The sequence below is a fragment of the Ostrinia furnacalis genome, unplaced genomic scaffold, assembly GCF_004193835.3.
Source record: "Ostrinia furnacalis isolate ACB-3 unplaced genomic scaffold, ASM419383v2 OfSCF0319, whole genome shotgun sequence".
Taxonomy (NCBI): domain Eukaryota; kingdom Metazoa; phylum Arthropoda; class Insecta; order Lepidoptera; family Crambidae; genus Ostrinia; species Ostrinia furnacalis.
In genome coordinates, this window is record NW_021130558.1 from 339263 (window position 1) to 360621 (window position 21359).

At 36.9% G+C, this 21359-nt stretch overlaps 1 protein-coding gene across 1 annotated transcript; it reads left to right on the forward strand.

Moving 5' to 3' along the window:
- Positions 1 to 1554: 1554 nt before the first annotated feature.
- On the forward strand, positions 1555 to 20948 carry LOC114360098 (uncharacterized). Its single transcript, XM_028314667.1, has 5 exons — positions 1555 to 1694; positions 7191 to 7329; positions 12494 to 12599; positions 13904 to 14087; positions 18471 to 20948. The coding sequence occupies exons 2-5, from the start codon at positions 7194 to 7196 to the stop codon at positions 18570 to 18572; spliced, it is 528 nt and encodes a 175-aa protein (XP_028170468.1). The 5' UTR covers positions 1555 to 1694; positions 7191 to 7193; the 3' UTR covers positions 18573 to 20948.
- The last annotated feature ends 411 nt before the right edge of the window (positions 20949 to 21359 follow it).

Here is a 21359-nt window from a genome sequence, read left to right on the forward strand (position 1 = left end):
GTATCGGAAAATGGATAGAGCAAAAAAACTAAGCAGAGATGGAAATCTCAATAAAATACATACCTAGTATACTAGTTACACGGCATCACGTTATATTATTTTCAAAACAAAGCTTATAAATGTCTTGTCAAAGTTGTCAACTTTGTTGCGCACAGGCAATTATCTATCTTATTAACTAACGAAGTTAATATGGCTAAGTATATCTTGTCAAAGCCGATCGTGTCTGGAAATTGTCGCCTTATTACTGCGCTAAACAAACCACATACTTGCATAATCTGATTTAATATGTTGACCCAAATGCGCGTTTTACTATTTGCAAAGCAATATTATCTGCTCAGTTCGTCCGGGAACGTAGCATGTGTACATGGAATGCTGAAATAATTCATGAACCATTCTAACTTTATTGGAAGGACATAAAATGCAACGAATTTAACTACACGCTTTCAATAAACTAAGTGCTCTAATCGTATTTTTTTTATTGCATAGTCATACTGCAAAATTTTATGGACTGCAGTAGTCTCGATAACATTATTCAGATTATAAATTTAAATTGGATAACATGTTTGGATTCTGAACAAAGGTATTTTTCCGCGAATTTCAAACAGCTTTTTTTAATTAACTTCAACTTTATGCTGATCAAAACCAAATTAATAAAACGTCAGAATAACGCTACGCTATACAACATATTGTACGGTTCAAAAGGAAAAAAATATTTGCCTACATTTATAAAAGGGTTATTCGCGGCAAAATTCAAAGTAGGCTCGCGCCCTGATTAGGATTCAAACACAATGGACTTGCGGAAACAAATTGGAACGTCACGTTACCATTAATGATGACCTTTGAAGTAGAGTACGCTCTAGCCTCTTCAAAGAGTTGTCCCAAAATGATGGGGTTTCATTTCAGGACAACACTGTTGATAATATAAAAGAAGCGCGTCACGCGTATATCTGACCTTAATTTATTAAAACGGGTCCAAATGTGATCACATCAACAAAACAACTCGGTAAAATGTTTCCCGCAAAATACACGTTTTTCAAGGCACAGTTTACTCACTCGATCCATTTTACATCTGTAAAGGAGAAACAAGAAAAGTTTTTATAACATCATTCCCGCAAATGAAAGTGAAAATGCGAATCGGCTACCTAATAAAAAAAATATGATTTCGGAGCCGAAAAAGAAATATTCCGAGGCAAACAACTTTGACTAATTGGCGTAGAATCCATTATACCCGTTACGCGATTACACCGCACCCAGACTAAGCTTGCTGAACAAGAAAAAGAAGCCTAATAGCCCATGAAAATGACTTTTAACGGATTTATTAAGGGCAATTATTTTTCCCGGGGGCGTAAAATGATTAATTCAGGAGTTTGTCGGGGATAATTCGATTAATGGGCGTCTTTACACCGAGTGCTAATAGTTTAAGGGATGTGTGTGAGAAAAAGGTTTGGTTAATGAGACGGCAGGAGTGGGTCGCGACGGGTGGAATGCAGCGACTCCGGGACGTTTCAGTTTCAGCGAGTTGGTACTTAGTCTGTAGACGGGAGAGGCGCGGGACAGTCGTCGCGCTCCCGGCCGCCCGCAGGACGCGCTCGGAACTAACCTCTACGTTTTACGACTCGCGAACAGTTGCAAGCGTTAATTAATTCTTTAATGTACGTTAAAGTGGGAAAGGCGAGTGCATAAGCGCTGCACTGGTGAGTTTGAATGACATGCAGGCATTACTCGAGCTTTCCGCTGTTCTCTATGGATTTAAACTTGACACAGTTAAAGTTTCAGGAGCAAATTAACACGAATGTAATATTAAAAAATATTTTATGCTTGGTTTAAAACTAAGGTGGTGAGTAAAACGAATTAATTAAATGCAAATGAGTACCAAAAACTTTAATTTAGTGATGTAAACTAAGATTACAATGCTGTGAATTGTAAGTTTATGTTCACCTCAATGCTGATTCTGTCATGTGGTAATATTTTAATACATGCAATTAACGATCAGCATTTTTCGAAAAATGTGTGTTATTTTTTTTTACATTATTTTACTTACAAGGTACTTGGTAAATGCCTACTTCATAGATATAAAAGTTATCTCAAAAATATAAACCTAGGTGTTGTGAGTCGTGAGTTTAGTTAGAAGTTTCCATAAAATTGTGCATGTTAATCGAAGTGATTTGCACAACAATTTGACAAAGCGTCACGTATCGCTAGACGATATTAAGGAAAAACCCTTTAAAATGTTTCTAATGTTACGATATAAGAGAGGGGTGTTAGTTTGATAGAATTAGGTAATCCAAGATCATTGGATTTTGTTCATCTAACATCTGAGTGTAAATAAATTCGGAAATCAAGTAAATTGCAACTACTTATTTGTGTAAAATACTCAGACTTATAGGTACCTTGATTTAACCTCTCCCCTTTCTAGAGTTAAGAAGGATGGTGGACGTCTCAATCGGTTAAGCAATTAAAGGCTCGTCTTGACTCTTCAACTAGAGGGCCTCTCAGAGGACCAGCTCTATTCGCTCGAGCGCTGTCCGGCACGTAATTTATATGACGAATTATAATTCTGATAACAGGGCATATTAAAGAAATAATCAAATAAGTTGCTTACATTCCCTTATAATTCTACACTCTAAAACCAAATGTGAGACAAATAATTTTTAGCAATATTACTATGATATCGAAGGGATTAAAACCTTCTAAATAGTAACATATTAAATATGTTAGTTACAATATTTCAGTAAGAAGGTTATCATATTGTATTATTTCAATTTACTTTGTTTGCACTTAGCCTGCATGGCTGAAAGCTGTGTCAAGTCGAATACACAAAAGCTTATTTTAGGCTAATATTAGGGGCTGCGAGTAAAGACACAGCATAAAAAGGCAAACAGCTACTTTGTTTGGAATAAAAGCATGTCATGCTGGGGGTGATCCTTATTGTGGAACTAAAAATGCCTACATATAGGTAGCTATGATAAGTATTATAAAACAATTACTTTAATTTTTCTGAACAAGTGACCACCTACCTATAGAGAAACATTAGAAACAATAGAAATAGAAACAAAAATACATACATAAAACTTTACTTTTGAATGCTATTATTAATTGGCTCAGTGAAAACTTCATTAAACAAGGCTAAAACCATAAGTCTTCCCAAATTCAAATTCCTCTCTAGCTTATCTTTACTTTGCAAACAGCCGTATTAACGGGTCAGCCGGGGCTAATTCCAGACTTTAACACCATTTTCCGGTCTAAAAATAGTTATTTTCAATTTCCAGTTGGAATTCCTGGATTTGTTTATCCCGTGGCCTTATTTATAGCTTTGCGGGCGGAGTGGAGAGCGCTAATGCAGATGGTCAATTCACATCATGTTTAAAAGTGCTCGCTTTAAATACATTTTAAAATACCTACATTTTATCTTTTGTAGATACATTTTATTTATAATAGCTACTCGTATGCCTAGGATAGATCTATGTTGCCTACTATACCTATATTACCAGTTGTGCTAAACAGTGGGGTCACTGACATTTACTTTTTATGAACAGTCAAAAAGTAATTCCCTCATAATTATTTTGTAGAGCAATTTTAACATGACTGTTAGCTTACTCATTTTGCTACTTTCAAAGCAAGATTTCTATAATACTTATTTTGTATACTTAACAGTCATTAAACTTCAGTAAGTAGGTATACATAAAATTAAACTATAATAAAAAGGTCGTAAAGGATATTTGTTACTCGATCGTTAACCGTTGAATAGTTGCAGATAGATAAAAACACAATTATATTAAGTTTTTCCCGAAAACAGAAGTTTATTAGATCCTCATAACCGAATGAATAAACACAAAAGAAAGTTTTCCTGCACTAGGTTACCAGGTATAAACAGGTACTCATGCATGACAATGATTCCACAAATGTATGGTATCCGGGTATCCGGGTATCCGGGTGCGGGTATAACCGGAATGAGCCTTAAAATTCCACCGGGCGCGGGCGGGAACGCTTGCTCGAGTCTTCATTGTTTCTGTTAACTGCTAAGCACGATCAATCCGCGTCGGGGGCGCCTCTAGTTTTGCATTGAAACTGAGCTTTGGATTAGCTCCTGACAGTGAGTAGTTTACTGCTAGTATTCACCTATTGAAGTGCAGCCATACCTCTAAACTCTAATACTCGAGCTTATGAATATGCATTTATGTCGTGTGCACATGTCTACATAACTGCATAACTACACCACACCGATTTTTTTTAATTCAACAGTCAAAATAGTATCAACATATACAGTAGTATGTAGAACTGAAAGCCTGCAAAGAAAAATAATCAACATAATCATCTGAAATACCAACCATCTGAAATATTACTTTACTGAAATAAACTTAATAACGTAAGTGTACCTAACTCGTTATTCGTTTACATACTAATATTTGGGCCTCTCTGATTTTGCAAAGTAAATATTCTTTCACATAATTGGAACCCAAAACTACTCTACGAGCGCCCCGAAAAAAGCAGCTATTTCTGTGATCGCGAAACATTCTGTTCATATTGGGGGTTCAATCTGTGACCCTTTGCCATTAAAGCAATTTTGACACAAGCATGATACATCCCTTAGCACGTTCGGACCAAAAGTTTTTTTAATAAACGTCGCGTGCGATGCAATCACGCGGCCCGACCCGCACCTTATTCAGATAGGGCCCTGGCGGTCACCAAGTCCAACTGCTAGCTCTACACCTCTCGGTTGTTGACATATGAGTTATATTCCTCCAAAACTTTGAAGTCAGACAAGTCTGTGTACACTCAAAAGGGCAATCTTCGCCGGGCGATAACACTGGCCTCCAATACACCTCGATCAAAGAAATGCTCTAGGGACTTACCCACCCTTTTTTATCAATAGCCATATTTACAAAAATTTGACCTATTGACATGACAAACTCAAAATCAATAACGTTTCTATTGAATAATGTGATAGAATGCTTACATTTATTAGCTTAGTACAAAAAGGCGAAAAGTATGACGTCGTCTTTGCTCTTTGTGAGTAATTAAAAACGAATCTCCTTATTATTCATTTCTCTTTATCATTAACAGACCTACCTAGGTATACTTACTTTTTCTTACTTCAGGAGCCCGAAAACGCGCAGGTACTCCATCATGATAATAAATCAATCGATTACGGATAAGTAATAAGAAGGTACGGCTCTAAAGTAAAACAGTTCGTATATGTAATGAATGAATAATAAACCTACAAAATGTTTCTACGTCTTGTTAACTGTAATGTAACTACACATTCTCAAATATGTAAGTACAGCTGAATCCGAGGAATCTCATTACGAACATAACTCAGGATTGTACATTGAAGAGCGGCATTTACTTAAGTCATAATAACCTCAGAATATAGTTGATCCTTTGAAAGTGTATGTAAGGTTTGATATATTACGAAGTGTTTGAAGTCTTTTGTTACATACACATTATTCAGAAGTTGGGTGACAGAAATGTGTCGTGAGCCGTTGAAAGGCAAAGCTTATTACAGTAAGAAAGTTTAACTTCCAGAAGATTTATAGTAATGTCTAAGTATGGTTTATTCAGCAGTGGACTGTAAAGGGCTGTTGATGATGATGATGATGATGGTTTATTCAAAAAAAGACAAAAGGACTTTTTTTTTATTCACACAAGCACATTATGTGTAACGGTAAATACTCGTAATAACCACGTTCCTTTCTGTTTTTTAATCTAAAACATATTTTATAATAACATACCTAATTATTCTTTCAGTTTAAACAAAACATATAATAAAGAATTATTACTCGCTTATAAAGCCGTGTGGTGACGGCAGAGTAGAATACATTTGTCACCAACCCCTACTCTTCCCGCGGGTGTCGTAAGAGGCGACTTAGGGACTACACATCAAACAGAGAATGGGCAGCAGCGCTCTCTGAAAAACATCAATCTTTTAAACTGCGATCTCCAACCCGCCTGCCAAGCGTGGAGATTATGGCAAAACCCTCCACTAAAGTGGAGGAGGCTCATAGTCCAGCAGTGGACTGTAAAGGGCTGTTGATGATGATGACTCGCTTATAAAAGCTTACGAAGAATGAAAAATGAAATTTCTTTATTGGCTGACTGAACCTTTTGTTAAAGGTTATTCAATTCAATACATTTTGCTTTTCATAATAATCTTATAAGCTACGCCCTTACCAACAATGGTTACATTAAAAAGTATTGTTTTCATGAAAATCAAAAATCGTATTGATTATTATAAGTAAGACATAAGTAGGTACTTTAATCTTGAATTCAAATATTGAAACAATACTTTTCCAATTAGATTCTGTATGTCAGAACCAGAGTGTTGTGATGTTTTTAGTTATTCTTAGCCTGTGTTTAGAGTTGGGATTTGAATCGCAACACACACAACTTCCTAACCACATAATATGGATTATTAGAAGTATATTGACGATACGAATTACGAAATAGACCACCATATAAAAACAAAGTCACTCCTCAAAATAGTATTGTCCGACAACTTTTTGTTCCATTCATTAAAGTTCGATGTCACAATAGTGATGTATTGAGCCGTGATGAGCGCGGGAACTCATGCAGGAACATTCCCAGTTTGTGCAGCCCGGCGTTCCCGTTATTTCACGGCGCTAGCATTTGTTGGGAAACTCTCGAACAAAGCTTAAGCTACGTAAATCACTTTACTTGCTGTCTTGTGTCTAGAGATTGTTTTACATATGCCTTATTACGTAAGGGTATTAAAATACAATGTGAACGATTCGTACTGCTTAAAGTAATTAAAACAATGTTAAGTAATGAATCTGTATTAATTTAACTTTGAAGATGAATACAAAAAAGCTATCTACCTAACTTACTTCTCAAAACTTTAATTACAAGAAATTTAACAAAGTTACGTTGAATCCTATGTGTGATGTTGTTTTTAAAAAATTGAAAGCATATTATGTAAGTTTCAAAATAAAAACGAGTCTCTAATTAAATCTACTTCCTATTGAGCGTTAAATGATATAGGTAGATGTTCTGCACCTGTACTCTGTACTTAGTAATATCCCACCGCCGCTTGAGCATTGTGGTGAGCCCACTCGTAACACAAGCATATTTAGCTTAACACCAAGAGTGGCTAACGGATATATTAGTAATTTGTGCAATGCAAATTACCAATAAATCTTAAAAAATATGAACTAAAAGATGTTTACTTTCAGACGATGACGCGGCCGACCACGGCGGACCCGCTACGGCTGGTGGAACGGCTGGCGGGCAGCACGCCGGCCTCCGCCACCGGCGTCACCAAGCCCGCCGCCAACGGCAAGCGGCCCACGCCCATCATCATATACCCCACCGGTCAGTAAACCTCTTAGTTCGTTTAAAGAAAAAGAAGAAGAAAAAAATTGTATTTAGTCCAAAATCAGGCTGGGTTGCACCATCTTACTTTAACTTTGACAAACGTCAAAAAACTGTCAAACATACAAAAAGCACCGGTTATCACTGCCAAATGGCAGCCATTCAGCATGGTATACTGTGGCAGCCATAGGTGAATAGACATTATTTTCAACCTTTCAGCCAAATGACGTCCACTGCTGGACAAAGGCCTCTCCCAAAGATTTCCATAATGACCGGTCCTGCGCTGCCCACATTCAGATACTTACCGCGACCTACATCAGATTTTCGGTCCACCTATTGGGAGGTCTCTCAGTATCTAGGTACATTCGAGGGTTGCGTAAAAATAACCACTAAGGATTACACTTCTATACAGAACCTTTTAATGACATAGGTACAAATCGAATTCGTCCAATTCACTAATACGGACTTACCTACCTAGCGCGTATCTACAACTCGCGTAGCGCGTAGGCTACGGACTTACCTAAGTGCTACGTGCGTGATCTACAACAACTCGCGTAGCGCGTATCTACAACTCGCGTAGCGCGTAGGCTACGGACTTACCTAAGTGCTACGTGCGTGATCTACAACAATTCGCGTAGCGCGTAGGCTACGGACATACCTAAGTGCTACGTGTGTGATCTACAACTCGCGTAGCGCGTAGGCTACGGACTTACCTAAGTGCTACGTGTGTGATCTACAACTCGCGTAGCGCGTAGGCTACGGACTTACCTAACGTGCTACGTGCGGACGTAGCGTATTACTATCCATAGTTCTACACCATACAACCGACAACCTACCGCGAACCGCTTGAACTGTGGTCCAACATAATATGTAAACTACTACGAGAGGTCGCAAGTTCAGTCCCTGCACAATACACACATTTGTGAGCATGAATTTATTATTTTATGTTATGTAATATTTTTTATGTAGGTATTTATATGCATTTACATCTAAAAAGGCAACAAACCATTTTTAAGTTCGTTATACTCGTAATATAAATATCCCTACATCCGAATTTACATAGTCGGTGACGCAAGTCGAGACTCAGCGTAAAAATAATATAACTTCCATATTTAGCAGAGGTGCCACCTTCATCAAATATTTCGATAGATCTCTAGCTCTAGGTCAAGCGAATTCCAGACAGACATCTACCAAGAGGCTGTCTTATGAATTTTTAAGTGTTCTAGGAAAACTGGCATACTTACTTACATATTCATTGATCCTTTTGTTTTTGAAGTTAGGTCGAATCGGGTATGAAAATTTCATATTTTTAGCACGTAGCTTTAGGTGACGTAGGGTACTTACCATTACAGCCTTTGTATGCTAATATAAAGTAGGATTAGGATTCGTTCAAAAGCATTTGATTGCCTATTTGTACTATGACTTCTAGTCATGTTTTTCTTAATATGAGAAATAGATTATTATCCACTTATGCCGACGAACAAGTTCTCGTCGCAAACAAAGTCATAATATAAAGATTAGTGGCATTAATCCAATTACGTGATACGATAACATGGGTTTCGTAATTTTCTGGTAAACTAATTATAAAGTAAGATAGCCAGTGTGTTGAAATACTTTATGATATTAAAAACATATTTTTCGTGGTTCACGTATATGAAGTCACAATACATGCATTGTACTAAGAATTTATGTAATTTATTAAAATGAGGAAGTTTCATTAAAATGCCCTATAATTTAAGTGGGCAGGGCACATAGTACGCAGCAAGGTTCTGGAATGGAGGCCACGTACCGGAAAACGCACCGTGAGACGTCCACCCACAAGGTGGACCGACGACCTGATAAAGGTAGCAGGAAGGCGCTGGATGCAGGCCGCTACCAACCGTGCGATGTGGAAGTCATTGGGGGACGCCTATGTTCAGCAGTGGACGTCCTGTGGCTGAAATGATGATGATGATGATTATAATTAAAATATTAAATAAGGTGTTATTTTATACAAGATCAGTAACAAAGTAAAACCTGTATTTGTACGTAGTTCTGTATTACATGTAGGTATGAATTAAGGAAGAATAACGTTATATGTGCAGATTGTACTCCTTTAACTCTCATTATAACACAAACTTTTAAGCACCAAGTTCATAAAAGCCAATGTACCGAACACGAATTGAAATGACATCTGCTGTGCCTCTACTTGCAAGTACATCGTTTTATTGCGTTTCCAACTTAATTTGCTTTCCTCTTGTTTATTACTCCTTTACCTCGATAGGGCATAAAATGCGAATATTTTGCCCCAAGGGGCCTATTATTTCAATGTTTAGATAAGGGCCGCGTTCGTAGGACCCTTTGTATTATTTCCTTTTTGAATTTGCTTGCGTTTTGTGTACAATAGATTTTTGTTGTTGATTTGGTTCAGATTTAAATTAACAAATGTTTTAATTATCCATTTGATAACCTTGCGATTGTTTTAACAGCGATTTGAGATAACGGTTTATACGCCCTAATTAAGTATAGCGTCGTTTAATATTCGGCAATTAAAGGTAAAATTACAATTAAACAATTGTATTAAAGCAAGGTCAGATATTATACTTTTCCTATCTTATTATTTTTTCTGATACTTATTATTTTCGTTGTCTCTTTTGTGCATGTAAAGCGTACGCTCTTGTTGTGATGTACCAGTGTCAGCCTCTATGTTCCCAAACTCATGCAACCTAAAAGGCATTCAATAATATAATTACTTACTAAATAACTATTAAAATTAATAACTGATAAAGGTCGCGGGAAGAGCCTGGATGCGGGCAGCGCAGGACCGTGCATTGTGGAAAGCCTTGGAGGAGGCCTATGTCCAGCAGTGGACGTCATTTGGCTGAAACGAACGAAATAACTATTAACTATCTGAGCAAAGATTAAGGTAATCCCATAAACATCATAATCGCATTTACCACCCCTCGGATGAAACTGTGATCAAGAGAAAGTTCATATAAAAAGGCCATAAAAATTGCCCAAAACACATTCAATAGGCACACACATGTCCTAGATTTTTTGTGTGGCCACGCCGTCGAAATTCATACCGGAGCGTTTTTACTCGCGGGATATAAATTGAAACCGAATCGATAAAACTGCTCGCAGCTTAAAATAAAAGGGAGTGGTAACAGTGGAGCTATTTATAAGTATCTACTGTATGCATTTTTGTAGTCTATGTGTAGGTATGTTAAGGTGTTACGTAATTTTTGCTAAACTTTTCTTAGACCCAAAACGCTGAATGATCTTATTTATGACTAGCGGCCGCCCGCGACTTCGTACGCGTGGATCCCGTTTTACCCCCTTCATCTACGAGGGGCGGCTGAAAAGTTTTGAGCCTAAGTATCTTCAAGTGTTATTATTGACTCGCACAAAATTTTATTAATTTGCCAATAACCTCCTTAGTATATGTACAAAGTTTCATTTTATTAGCATCATCATGCTTTTAGTAATTAATCCGTAAACATCATCATGTCTCAGTCATCCGCGCAATGTACGAAATTGAAGTACACAGTTGTCATAAAATGCCTCACAAAGAAGAACAAAACGCTGACGGTAATATTTGAAGAGATGTCAACAGTTTATGGGGAGTCTGGGCCTTCATTTGCCACCATGAAAGATTGAATCCGATAATTCAATCATGGCAGGGAGTCGCTAAAAGATGACCGCAAGTCAGGGCGGCCAGATTTCGCCATTAACGAATAAAATAATGAAAAGTTAAATAATCTTGCTCTAGAGATTCGCGAATTAAGCTGTGACAGATAGCTGAAGCCATAGGCATTAGCAAGGAACGTATCGGCAATATTTTTCATACTCATTTGCACATGAAAAAGGGGTGTGCGCGATGGGTGTCAAAAATACTCACGCCACTCGACAAACAGCGTCGAGTCACAACTTTGCAGGAGTTTTAGAACATCTTTGGCCATAATCCTGACAATTTTTTTTCTCACATTGTCACTATTGATAAATAATAAATTCAGCAGTACGATTTAGAGTCAAAACAAGAGTCAATGCAATGGATTGAAAAGGGAAAACGCCGCCGCGGAAATTCAAAGTGGAGCGATCGACACCCAAGCTCATAGCCACTATTTTTGGGATTGTGGAGGAATTTTATTCATTGACTACCTACTTAAAAAAAACTACAATAAACGGGGATTATTTTACTGTACTGTTAATAAGAGTGCGTCAAGTGGTTGTCGAAATAATAAGAGGTAAACTGGCGAAATGAAATCTGTTATTGCCAGACAATTCGCCCGTGCACACCGCACATGTTGCAAGGCTTGCCCCGGGTAAAACTGGATTTCAAGAAATTAATCACCTACCACACAGTTTAGTCCAAATCCTTAGCTTTTTTTTCTAATTCTCAATTTGGAAAAAGGACCTCCAGGAACGAAGATTTTTGAGTGACAAAGAAATGAAGGCGTCGTAAGAGGATCATTTCGAAGGCAAAGTTTGCGAATTTTTTTTCAGTGGGTTAAAAGCTCTTTTACACAAATGTAAGAAGTGCGTTGTAGTAGAGGGAGATTAAATAGAAAAATATATTTTTTATACTTTTCTATCGGCATTTTTAATACCTTAGGCTCAAAACTTTTCAGCCGCCCCTCGTATCTTACGCGGTTTAGATTTTTTCATATATGTTTTTTCCCGCTAACTCCGGTTCTCGTGGGAATTTTGCAATATCCTGTTGTAACTAAGCTTTAAGTTTTACTAAGATACCTGCATGACAAATTTCAAGCGTCTAACTTAAGCGGTTTAGATTTTTCATACAAAAGGAATTTCCCGCTAATTCCCGTTCCCGTGGGAATTCCTAAGTATACTGCATAACCTGCCCAGGAGTATGAAGAATATTTGTACCAAGTTTCGTTAAAATCAGTCGAGTAGTTTTTGTTTCTATAAGGAACATACAGACAGACAGACAGACAAAAATTTTACTAATTGCATTTTTGGCATCAGTATCGATCACTAATCACCCCCTGATAGTTATTTTGAAAATATATTTCATGTACAGAATTGACCTCTCTACAGATTTATTATAAGTATAGATTGATCTTACTTAGTATGTTACTAATCTCTCTAAAAATAAAAGTAGTGTACTAGAGCTTCTTACATATAAACTCAAGTACTAATAAGTATGTTATTTTTGTTACAGTTACACCCGAGTCCATAGTTGTGCCTATCGTGTCATGCATATTTGGGTTCCCACTGCTGGCGCTCACAGTCATCTGCTGTCTGAGGAGAAGAGCCAAGCTTGCCAGGTAAATAACTGTCACGTCACAATTTCTGATTCACGATTTGATATTAACTAAGTAATAGGTACCTACTCGATATGATCATCATGAAGATCCCTACTTAGGTTCGCATCCGCAATTGGTACCTAGTAAATAGTTACTACCAGCAATGACCAGCATAATAAATGCTCCGTAGACTGCCACTATAATAGCGAATCTGATAAAGGTCTCTATTAATAGCAAGAAACTAGAATAACGTTTCAGTCATTTCCATAAGTCATATTTTAGGTCCCCGACAGTGTCACCTTTATACTATTACCACTATTTCTTACATAATATCTTCCGAGCCACACGACCCCACCAGTCACCAGACTTAGAAACCTATTATTATTAGGTTTGCTAACGCAAATTCTCCAACTCGTTTGCATCCATTGAATTGGTAATATAGACTAGTCAGGATTTGGTGTGAACAAGAGGTGGGATTTGTCCCGTTCACCTAGACGCCTCAACTGATTAATTGTCGGACATATTGAACCAATTCTCTGAAATTACGTCATTCCCGCCCGCTTGGCCCGCTAACCAAGCGCCCGCCCAAATTGAAAAAGATGGAATGAGTGATTACTGACAAATAAATTTGGATATTATAAAAGATAATGCTTTCATCGAGAAAATCCTTTCAAATCTGGTTATCATTAAACTTTATCAGTGATTATAATTAGGAGAGAAATTCAGCCGGTTTTTACGGCTTTTAAATATAAACCTATTAGGGTGTCGTAGTTAAGACCAGACGAAATTGAAAACTTTTTAGCTAGTCTATTCTAGCATGAAATAATTACATTGTTAGCTGTGATGTTTCTGAAAAGCAAACGAGCCGTAGTTGTTCGGAGTTCATGTTAAAAGCATTAACATTTTTGTATAGTAACCTGCTCACGTAAATAAAATAGGATTAACACTGCGCAATACTGCAGTATGTAAATATGTACATGCTTAAGTAGTTTATGCTTGGTTAAATCTGACATGCAAACTTATAAAATAAGTTCCACAAACTTTGTCTTTGCTATGTTAATTTCCGCAATAAACTTTTATAACTAACCGGTTAGTTCAGTTTCATCCCTAACTTTATTACGAATAAGGTCTCAATAAGGATTAGTTTTAATGTTACTTTTCTGTCACAAAGATAAAAAAAATATTTTATGAAAACATTTGTTAGAATTTCATAATAGTCTTTGGGTGCTATATTTTATAGCATTTCAGTTTATCAGCTATTTTCCCTCCCTTTTCATTTGCCAATATCAGAGCAAGCAACTCTCACAGAACTTATTGTTGCCTAGAGAGCGCGCCAGGCGTCGTAACTGCGAGCTGGACCGCGGCGAGCTGTCGGTGGTGCGACTGTCTCCCGTGAAGACCAAGCCCCGAGCCCTGAGCCTGGTCCGCTCCCCGCGCCCCCCACCTACCCTGGAGCTGGATACAGTGATGGAAGAACGATCTGATCCTGAACAAACGACGTTATCACAGGTACGTCATCTCAACTTCAAAAGGCAACGTGATAAGGGTATCGTTTTGCGTGCTCTACAAAAGGGTGCTAGGATTAGGGGTGAGGGCGTGGAGGTGTCCGGTAGATACGCCATGGCCGTACAGATTAATCATACGCGTTGATTCAAAATGTATAGGTAGGTATTAACATTGTCATATTTAGTTACAGGTTTTAGATGTAACCTACACTTTAAAATTATTGTAAGAATTTCAACGCAGATTTACTAAAAGCTATTAAATATCCACACGAAAGTAGAATGGAATGAGTCACTTTTAGGTAACTCTACCCACTTAAAAAGAAGACTCCCTAAACTGGCTCATTCATTCACTCATCATTATTCACCCCCCAACTCCGAGCCGAATCTTTTCGGCAGAACATAAAAAACTGATAAGATTCCATAGGTAATTTATTTATATTAGGTACTTACTACTTATAGGTGCTTATAGGTGCTAACTATAAAATTGAATTTAGTAGCAAGTTTTTTTGCTTGATCGTCGTCAATCATAGTAGTTATAATTGATACTGATGCAATTTTCCTCTTCCCAAATACTTTTGACGGTTAATGACAATAGTGACAGTTCAGTAATGAAATAATTTAAATCATATTTTATTCAGTTACGTTTCACTCGATATTATTACATTGTGCTGGTGACTTATTTATGAACAACTCAAAGTAAGTAACAATAGCCGGACTTCTCCACTACAATTACTTATTTAATCAAAGATCAGTACGTGTCTACCTCGTCTGACCCGGTTGAATTATAAATATTACCTTCTGCAAATGGCTTGACGTCGTGTAATTTGGAAATGGAGTAGTTATTTAACCTGTCACCCGACGTAGGCCAAAAGTGGACCTTTATTAGGTACTTCGAAGTCGATCTAACTGTGCCGTGCTATAAAACTGGAGTGCGTGATTTTAGAACGTGTAAAAGATACGAAGTCATATTATTATACTCAACAAAACTAAATGTATTCTTTTTACGTAGGTAAGTGATAGTTTGTTCTGATTGTTAACACACGGTGATACTTATGCATCTGCATTAATTTAGATGCTTAGACCTGCAGTATCAAAGTACTTACTTATGACGTGATGACACGATTGTATACCTGCTGATATAAAAGCGGCGTGAGTGCCCTTTTACACGCTCTACAAACATGCACGCCAGGAAAACGCTACTATGATAAATAGGGGTCTATAGCTATAAGTAAACACAGATTGAATAGAAATAACGTAATTATATCCCTATACAAGCAGGTACCACCTCTAATAATAAATTATACTCATAATACTTCATTCACTCAACCAACAGTTTCCAAACTTTCTCATCTAAAAATGTTATTACCCGAAATCGACAAGGAAAGTTCGTGAATGAGTATCTGAGAAAAGTTTATTATGTTGTTATTAAAGTTGGCACACGCGCGCGTAGTAGCGGGCCTATTAGCAACCGCGTGCGTTCAACCGCTAATTAACTACATACACTCAACCTTCGTGTTAAAATTATTACTAGCACATAGGCTTTATTATTTAGTGACATGTTTTGAGATTCTTTGGACTAAAGTGTATCCTAACACATCATAACTAATTAGGTTCCGAGAACAGAAAGGGTATTCAGTTTTGAGACGCATTTGTAAGTCCAAAAGATTGTCACAAATTGGATCAGTAACAGATTGGTGTATAAGTAGGTACTTACTAATGTAGATGTAGTAAAGGTTTTCAGTTTTTCGCTCTACATATTGTAAAGTTGCTAATTATTGAAATAGCGGTCAAATAATGCGGATATTAATAATAAAGAATGGATGAATTTGATCACGAAGTCACTTGTTTTTACGATAATTTCAAAATAAACCACTCGCAGTAAAATTTCCGTGTGAAAAGAGTGTTTCGTGTACGTGATACCTAAGTCAGCGGTGAATTTCAAAATTAGACTCGCTTTCATCTTAACCTTCCACGTTATTCAGCATATTGAAAATGACAACACAAAGGTTCTATTAGCTCTGTGGGCTACACAATTTTCGGTTCTGTTCGAATTTCACGGGTGGTTAATATTCGGCAGCACATGCCGCACGGGTCGGCAAACAGATCGTATATTGATCACACCAGTAAAATAAAATCCGTGTATTTATTGGGCTGTAAAATACAATAAAGTTGTGTAGAAACTGTTACATTACATTACAAAATTATAAACCTGTTTATCGTCAGGGTTACTTTGAAGGATATTCACACTTGGCTGCTTGTCAAAACCTTAACCTAATTTTTATGTTATATAAAAATAGTTATATTTAATGATACTATATTTTGTTAAATAATAGGTTCCAACCCAACCTACAAAGTATATGATTAGTAGATGTGTATGTAATAGATTTGGTGGCGAGTAGAATTACCAACGCGACATCAAAACTAGGTAAAGTAGTTTGTGGGACACGTTATCCTACCTATGCAAATGGAAATGCCAACAGTTTCACAGTGAATACAAGCGCAATGACATAGGTTCCTAACCTATGTAGCAATACAAGTACCTGCCTTTCACCCTTTATTTAACAGTTTTCGTACTACCTTTAACGTAAACTTTTCTGTATGAAGACGTACGTTATCACATTTAACGGTCTTTAAAACTTTAAGTTGGGTCTTCTAGGGAATACGTTGTAGGAATTACCATTTCCAGAATTCTCATTTAGTTCCTAGACAGTACCATTGCATTACAATCCTTTTCCTAGGCTGAGTTGCACAATCTTACTTTAAATCTGACAAACGTCAAAAATTTGACAAACTCCATACAAAATACACCGGTTATCGTTATAGTTACGGTCAAAGTTAGGTGGTGCAACTCAGCCTTAGAGTAAAAAGGACTACTATAAAGTGTCGATGATTATTTAAAAGATAAAAATGTTTGGGATACGTTACTGCCTAGCTCGCATAAATATTTATAACTTTGTACATTTTAAAGCATGTAAACCTTTGAAAAAGAGGCTGACAATAGTGACTGAGTTTCTTGCGCTGCTTCTTCTCAGCACTGGCCCATTTATTGTCCTGAAGCAGTGGTAGGGTTAATACTGGGACGTGTAAAAGTGCTTTTTTTAAGCCTATTTACAGAAATAAATGAGTTTTAATGAGTTTTTTTTTAGTTTTTTTGTTAATCCTGTTAAACGCTAGCGAACTGTTTTTTCATTCGTTCAAACAACTGCTTTTTGTGCGTGAATTAAATGGTTCGATTGGCCAAGTAGTTACGGCCTAATTGTCTATAATGCACCACACACACGCCCCTGGATTATAATATGGCTCAAGATAGTGCAGTCCCCAGGAGAGAATAAGTACGACATAATTATGCTTGTCGGTGGGCGGCTGAAATAATATATTATTTAATAAAATAGTTTATTTTTTCCCATCACAAACTTATAATACAGAGTACAGGTACATTAACATTAAGTTTCAGTCACTAGTTTGTGTGAGACTGATGCCTGAGCTAGGTATAAAATACCTGTGTTACAGGACATTTAAGAGTCCGTATCTTCGTCATGATAAACAAATTCCCTAATGGCGTCATGCGGACAGATCCATTGTGTATCGCTATTTAATGTCGATCACATTTTTACCCCCTAACGATCGAGGAGCTAATGTGCTATCACGCCACTGAATTTCAGTATAATTTTCTGTTCGCATACTAAAATTCGAGAATCTGTTTATCGACAATCTGAAGCCCGCATTTTGAAACGAAGCTGAAAATTAGATTTAAACTGACTTGGTTGAATTTGAATACTTGAAGGAGTCGCAGGCTGGAATCTATTCTTGGCTGTTAAATCATAAATAGTTGAATGGTGTTTCATTATACGGGTACCTTGATGATTTACTCATAGAATTTGATAATAATTTTAAACAAATAGAAACTTAGGTAACATCAAAACCTGTTCAATACTATGTCTCACTCGAATTGTTATTTTAAAGTCACAAAGATTTTCGTTTTGGTCGGAGTCTGATGTCGCAAATTATACGACTGTCTGACCATCCAAATTATGACGTTTTATTTCGTGTACCTAGTAATATTTTCCCCTTCATACTTATTTTATTACAACTGTCCTCTCCATAGGTTGTCTGGAAGAGATCGCTTTATAGTAATAAGACCGATAGTACAATTTATGTACTATCCTTTTTTATGTTCTTGCTCTGTGTGTGGTTGTACGAGCGTTCTATTATTTTTATTTTCTTCTTAAAGATTCTCGGAACTGGTTGTTCCGGTATTGAAAGAAAACCTCACGGGTTTTAACCAAGTGATGGTCCTCTAGTAGGAATCGCCGTACAATTATTATTTTTATTTGCCAGCTTTATGTGGTGTAGAATCAAGTGTACATATTTTATCTTTGTGTATCAGGTGGAAATAACCCCGGATCGCGAGGTGGGCGCGATCATATTCAGCGCGGTGGGCGCCGTGGGCACGGCGGCGGCGGCGGCGGTGTGCGCGCGGGACAGCTAGCGCCGGGACTCGGCGCAGCTCGGCGCGCGCTCGCCGCTCTGGGCCGCGCTCACCAGCCAGCCGCTCGACGAGGACGACGCCGACGACGACGCCGCCGGCAGCGACAGCTAGCAAGAGCTCGACGAGCGCTCCGTCGCCGATATTGGAGAGCGCATGAAACTGTTCTTGGACATTCCGCTTAGGTTTTAGTTGTGTGATGTTTGTGTCGTTTAATCGAGTGAACAGTGCATTTTATGGTTGACTACCGAGACACTAGACACAATAGATTTTATTGTTAGAGGTTCACCAGTGAGCCGCGTGGCGTCCAACATGTTAACTGTGGAAACGAAACTTTTTAAATATTATTATTGTTAAATCAAATACGCCAACGCGAATCCTTAAATGCGTAAAAGAGTAAGCGGCTTTCGGTTAATGGATTCCCAATAATAAAACGTAAATAGTATTTCATTTCTGAAATTTAAAAATGTATCGCAAAAACCTTTGTACATTTTCCTACTTTTAAGCATCGTGTATTAATGTTGAACATATCTATTATTAACGAAGCTTTAACTTAATTTTTCGGCATGGACCCTGTTCCTAAGAACTGAACAATGGAACGTGAAGGCCAATTATTAAAGATCTAGTTATAGGTTTTATAAATAAGTTTATGGCCAATCCTTCGGTAACATCAATTGGCTATGCCCAATCAAGCAGAGGTAGGTACTTAAATATTAAGTATAAGTCATATGGGCATACCTACGTCCATGACTTCGGGCATAAATGCTCGTGGTCATCACACTACCTAACATTTGCCTTCTGCGAGATACGAACCTGTAACCGCAACCGGCATTCAATGAACCACAAGGCCGTGGCCATTTATAAAATGTAAAAATGTAGGCCTAGTTTTAGGCACTCGTAATAGAACTCTAGAAAAAACATGAATTTATAGAATATTAGGTAGGTACTAAATAATATGGTTAGGTACCAAAAGCTGTAAATAAGTCCATGACCAAAAGCTCTTTTATTGTAAATAATTCAATAATGTAATAAAATATAGTCAATAGATTATAACATTTGTTAATATAATATTGTATGTAAGTATAAAAGATCTGTAGTTGGGCCTGAACTGTACATAGGTGATAGATATTGATATAGTACTTCTGTACATAAAATTGTTATTAAAAAAACAGACCAGCCTTGTAAACTTTTTTAAATGTAATATAGTAGTTAATGATATTTAACATACTAGAAAAACCTTGCTTCAGATGGAAACCGTTTTTGGGAACATTTCGTCGTTGGGAACTTTTCTTTTACTACAAACGCGATTAGCAGTCGTTTCTTTGATGAAAAAATCATCTTCTAGCTAGATTGATTTAACTTAATAAATGGAAAATCCCAACTGCATTACAAACAAATGGAATTAAACAGATAATATGTAGTTAAGATTTGCATACTTAATTATGTAATGTTTGTTTTTCGTCTATGATGTGTGTAAAAATGATTAACCCTATGTTTATAGAAACTAATTTAGTTCCGTTGCATGCAGTGGTTTAAATGCAACATGCAACAGCATGATAATGTGGACATACACAATTTAATGCACGCACCATTTAATGTATAGAATAAATCGGCATGATGCAAAATTATATTTTAGTAAAAAAACGATCATAGTAAAATCGATTACGCTATTCCAATATGTAATTATTCAAGCAATTCTGAAGAAACTGATTTCAGGTTTTACGTTATTATAATAATTACGCGTTGTGTAGTGAGTGCCACATTGCAGCACCTTATTAGTAACTTAATAATGCTCCTTTTAATGAAACAAAATTTTCACTTTTGTATAAAATTGTTGTTCTTCATTTTGTAATGAATTGTGTAAATGTTAGTCGCGCGCGTTTATTAAGTTGGTACTTGAGAAAATATGACTTTATTGGGTGTGACTTAAAAATACAAACTAGGTACCTACTGAAATTTCAAGAGATAAATACCTATGTTTAATAGAGCCTACATAGAAGCCAGTCGTTAAGCGCTAATGAAAACGTCATAACCCTGATGCATGCATGTTTGTGATGTTTGCTTGAATTAAACCACATTACCTATTTCCATTCTATCCTATTCTATCACTCATGCGCGAGTATCATTACTTACTAATTTCAGTCATAATGACATGCAGTTGCCTGAACTTTGCATGAGCGTTTATACTATCTTAACAGAATCTAACTGTAGATTACTTTGGTTTAAAATGAATCGATCGAAACGAATCGATGAGTCATAAGCCGATTAAACTTTACATAGTCGTCGTAGAAATATGTGACTAGTTTCGTTTTCTAGAAACAATAGTAACCGCTTATATGACATCAGAATGTGTTAATAAAGATTTGAATGACATTGCCATTAGAGTGTTTTGTTTCCAATTCCAATGTCTCGGTTATTACGGTATTCACCTTGACCCCTCGACTACTTTACGATTAGGTAGTTGAAATATTTTACGCTCAATATTATGTAAAGCAGAAGCCTATAAATGCACGTATCAAGTTCATCGTGGTCACTTCGAGAGTGTCGCAACAATGATATGAGCAGATCTTGCCGCATGACGTCTTGTTTATAGGATAACTGGTTGCGTTACTCTCACTTTATGTAGGCATCACACATTTTTGGATTAAGGCTAATATGAAAACTTCGCAATTTTGGAACATTGTGAAACAGTCGTATTTATTTCTGCATGCTGCTCCATCCTTTTTCATGTGTAAAGGAGCAACTTTTAAAGCGTAATTGTAGAATTTTCTAATGAAATGTAGAGTCTAC

Bases quoted from the DNA above. Each gene is read 5' to 3' on its own strand.
- LOC114360098 (XM_028314667.1), top strand. From the start codon at position 7,194: ATGACGCGGCCGACCACGGCGGACCCGCTACGGCTGGTGGAACGGCTG. The intron at 7,330-12,493 runs GTCAGTAAACCT...TTTTTGTTACAG, and splicing joins CATCATCATATACCCCACCG to TTACACCCGAGTCCATAGTT. The intron at 14,088-18,470 runs GTACGTCATCTC...TTTGTGTATCAG, and splicing joins AACAAACGACGTTATCACAG to GTGGAAATAACCCCGGATCG.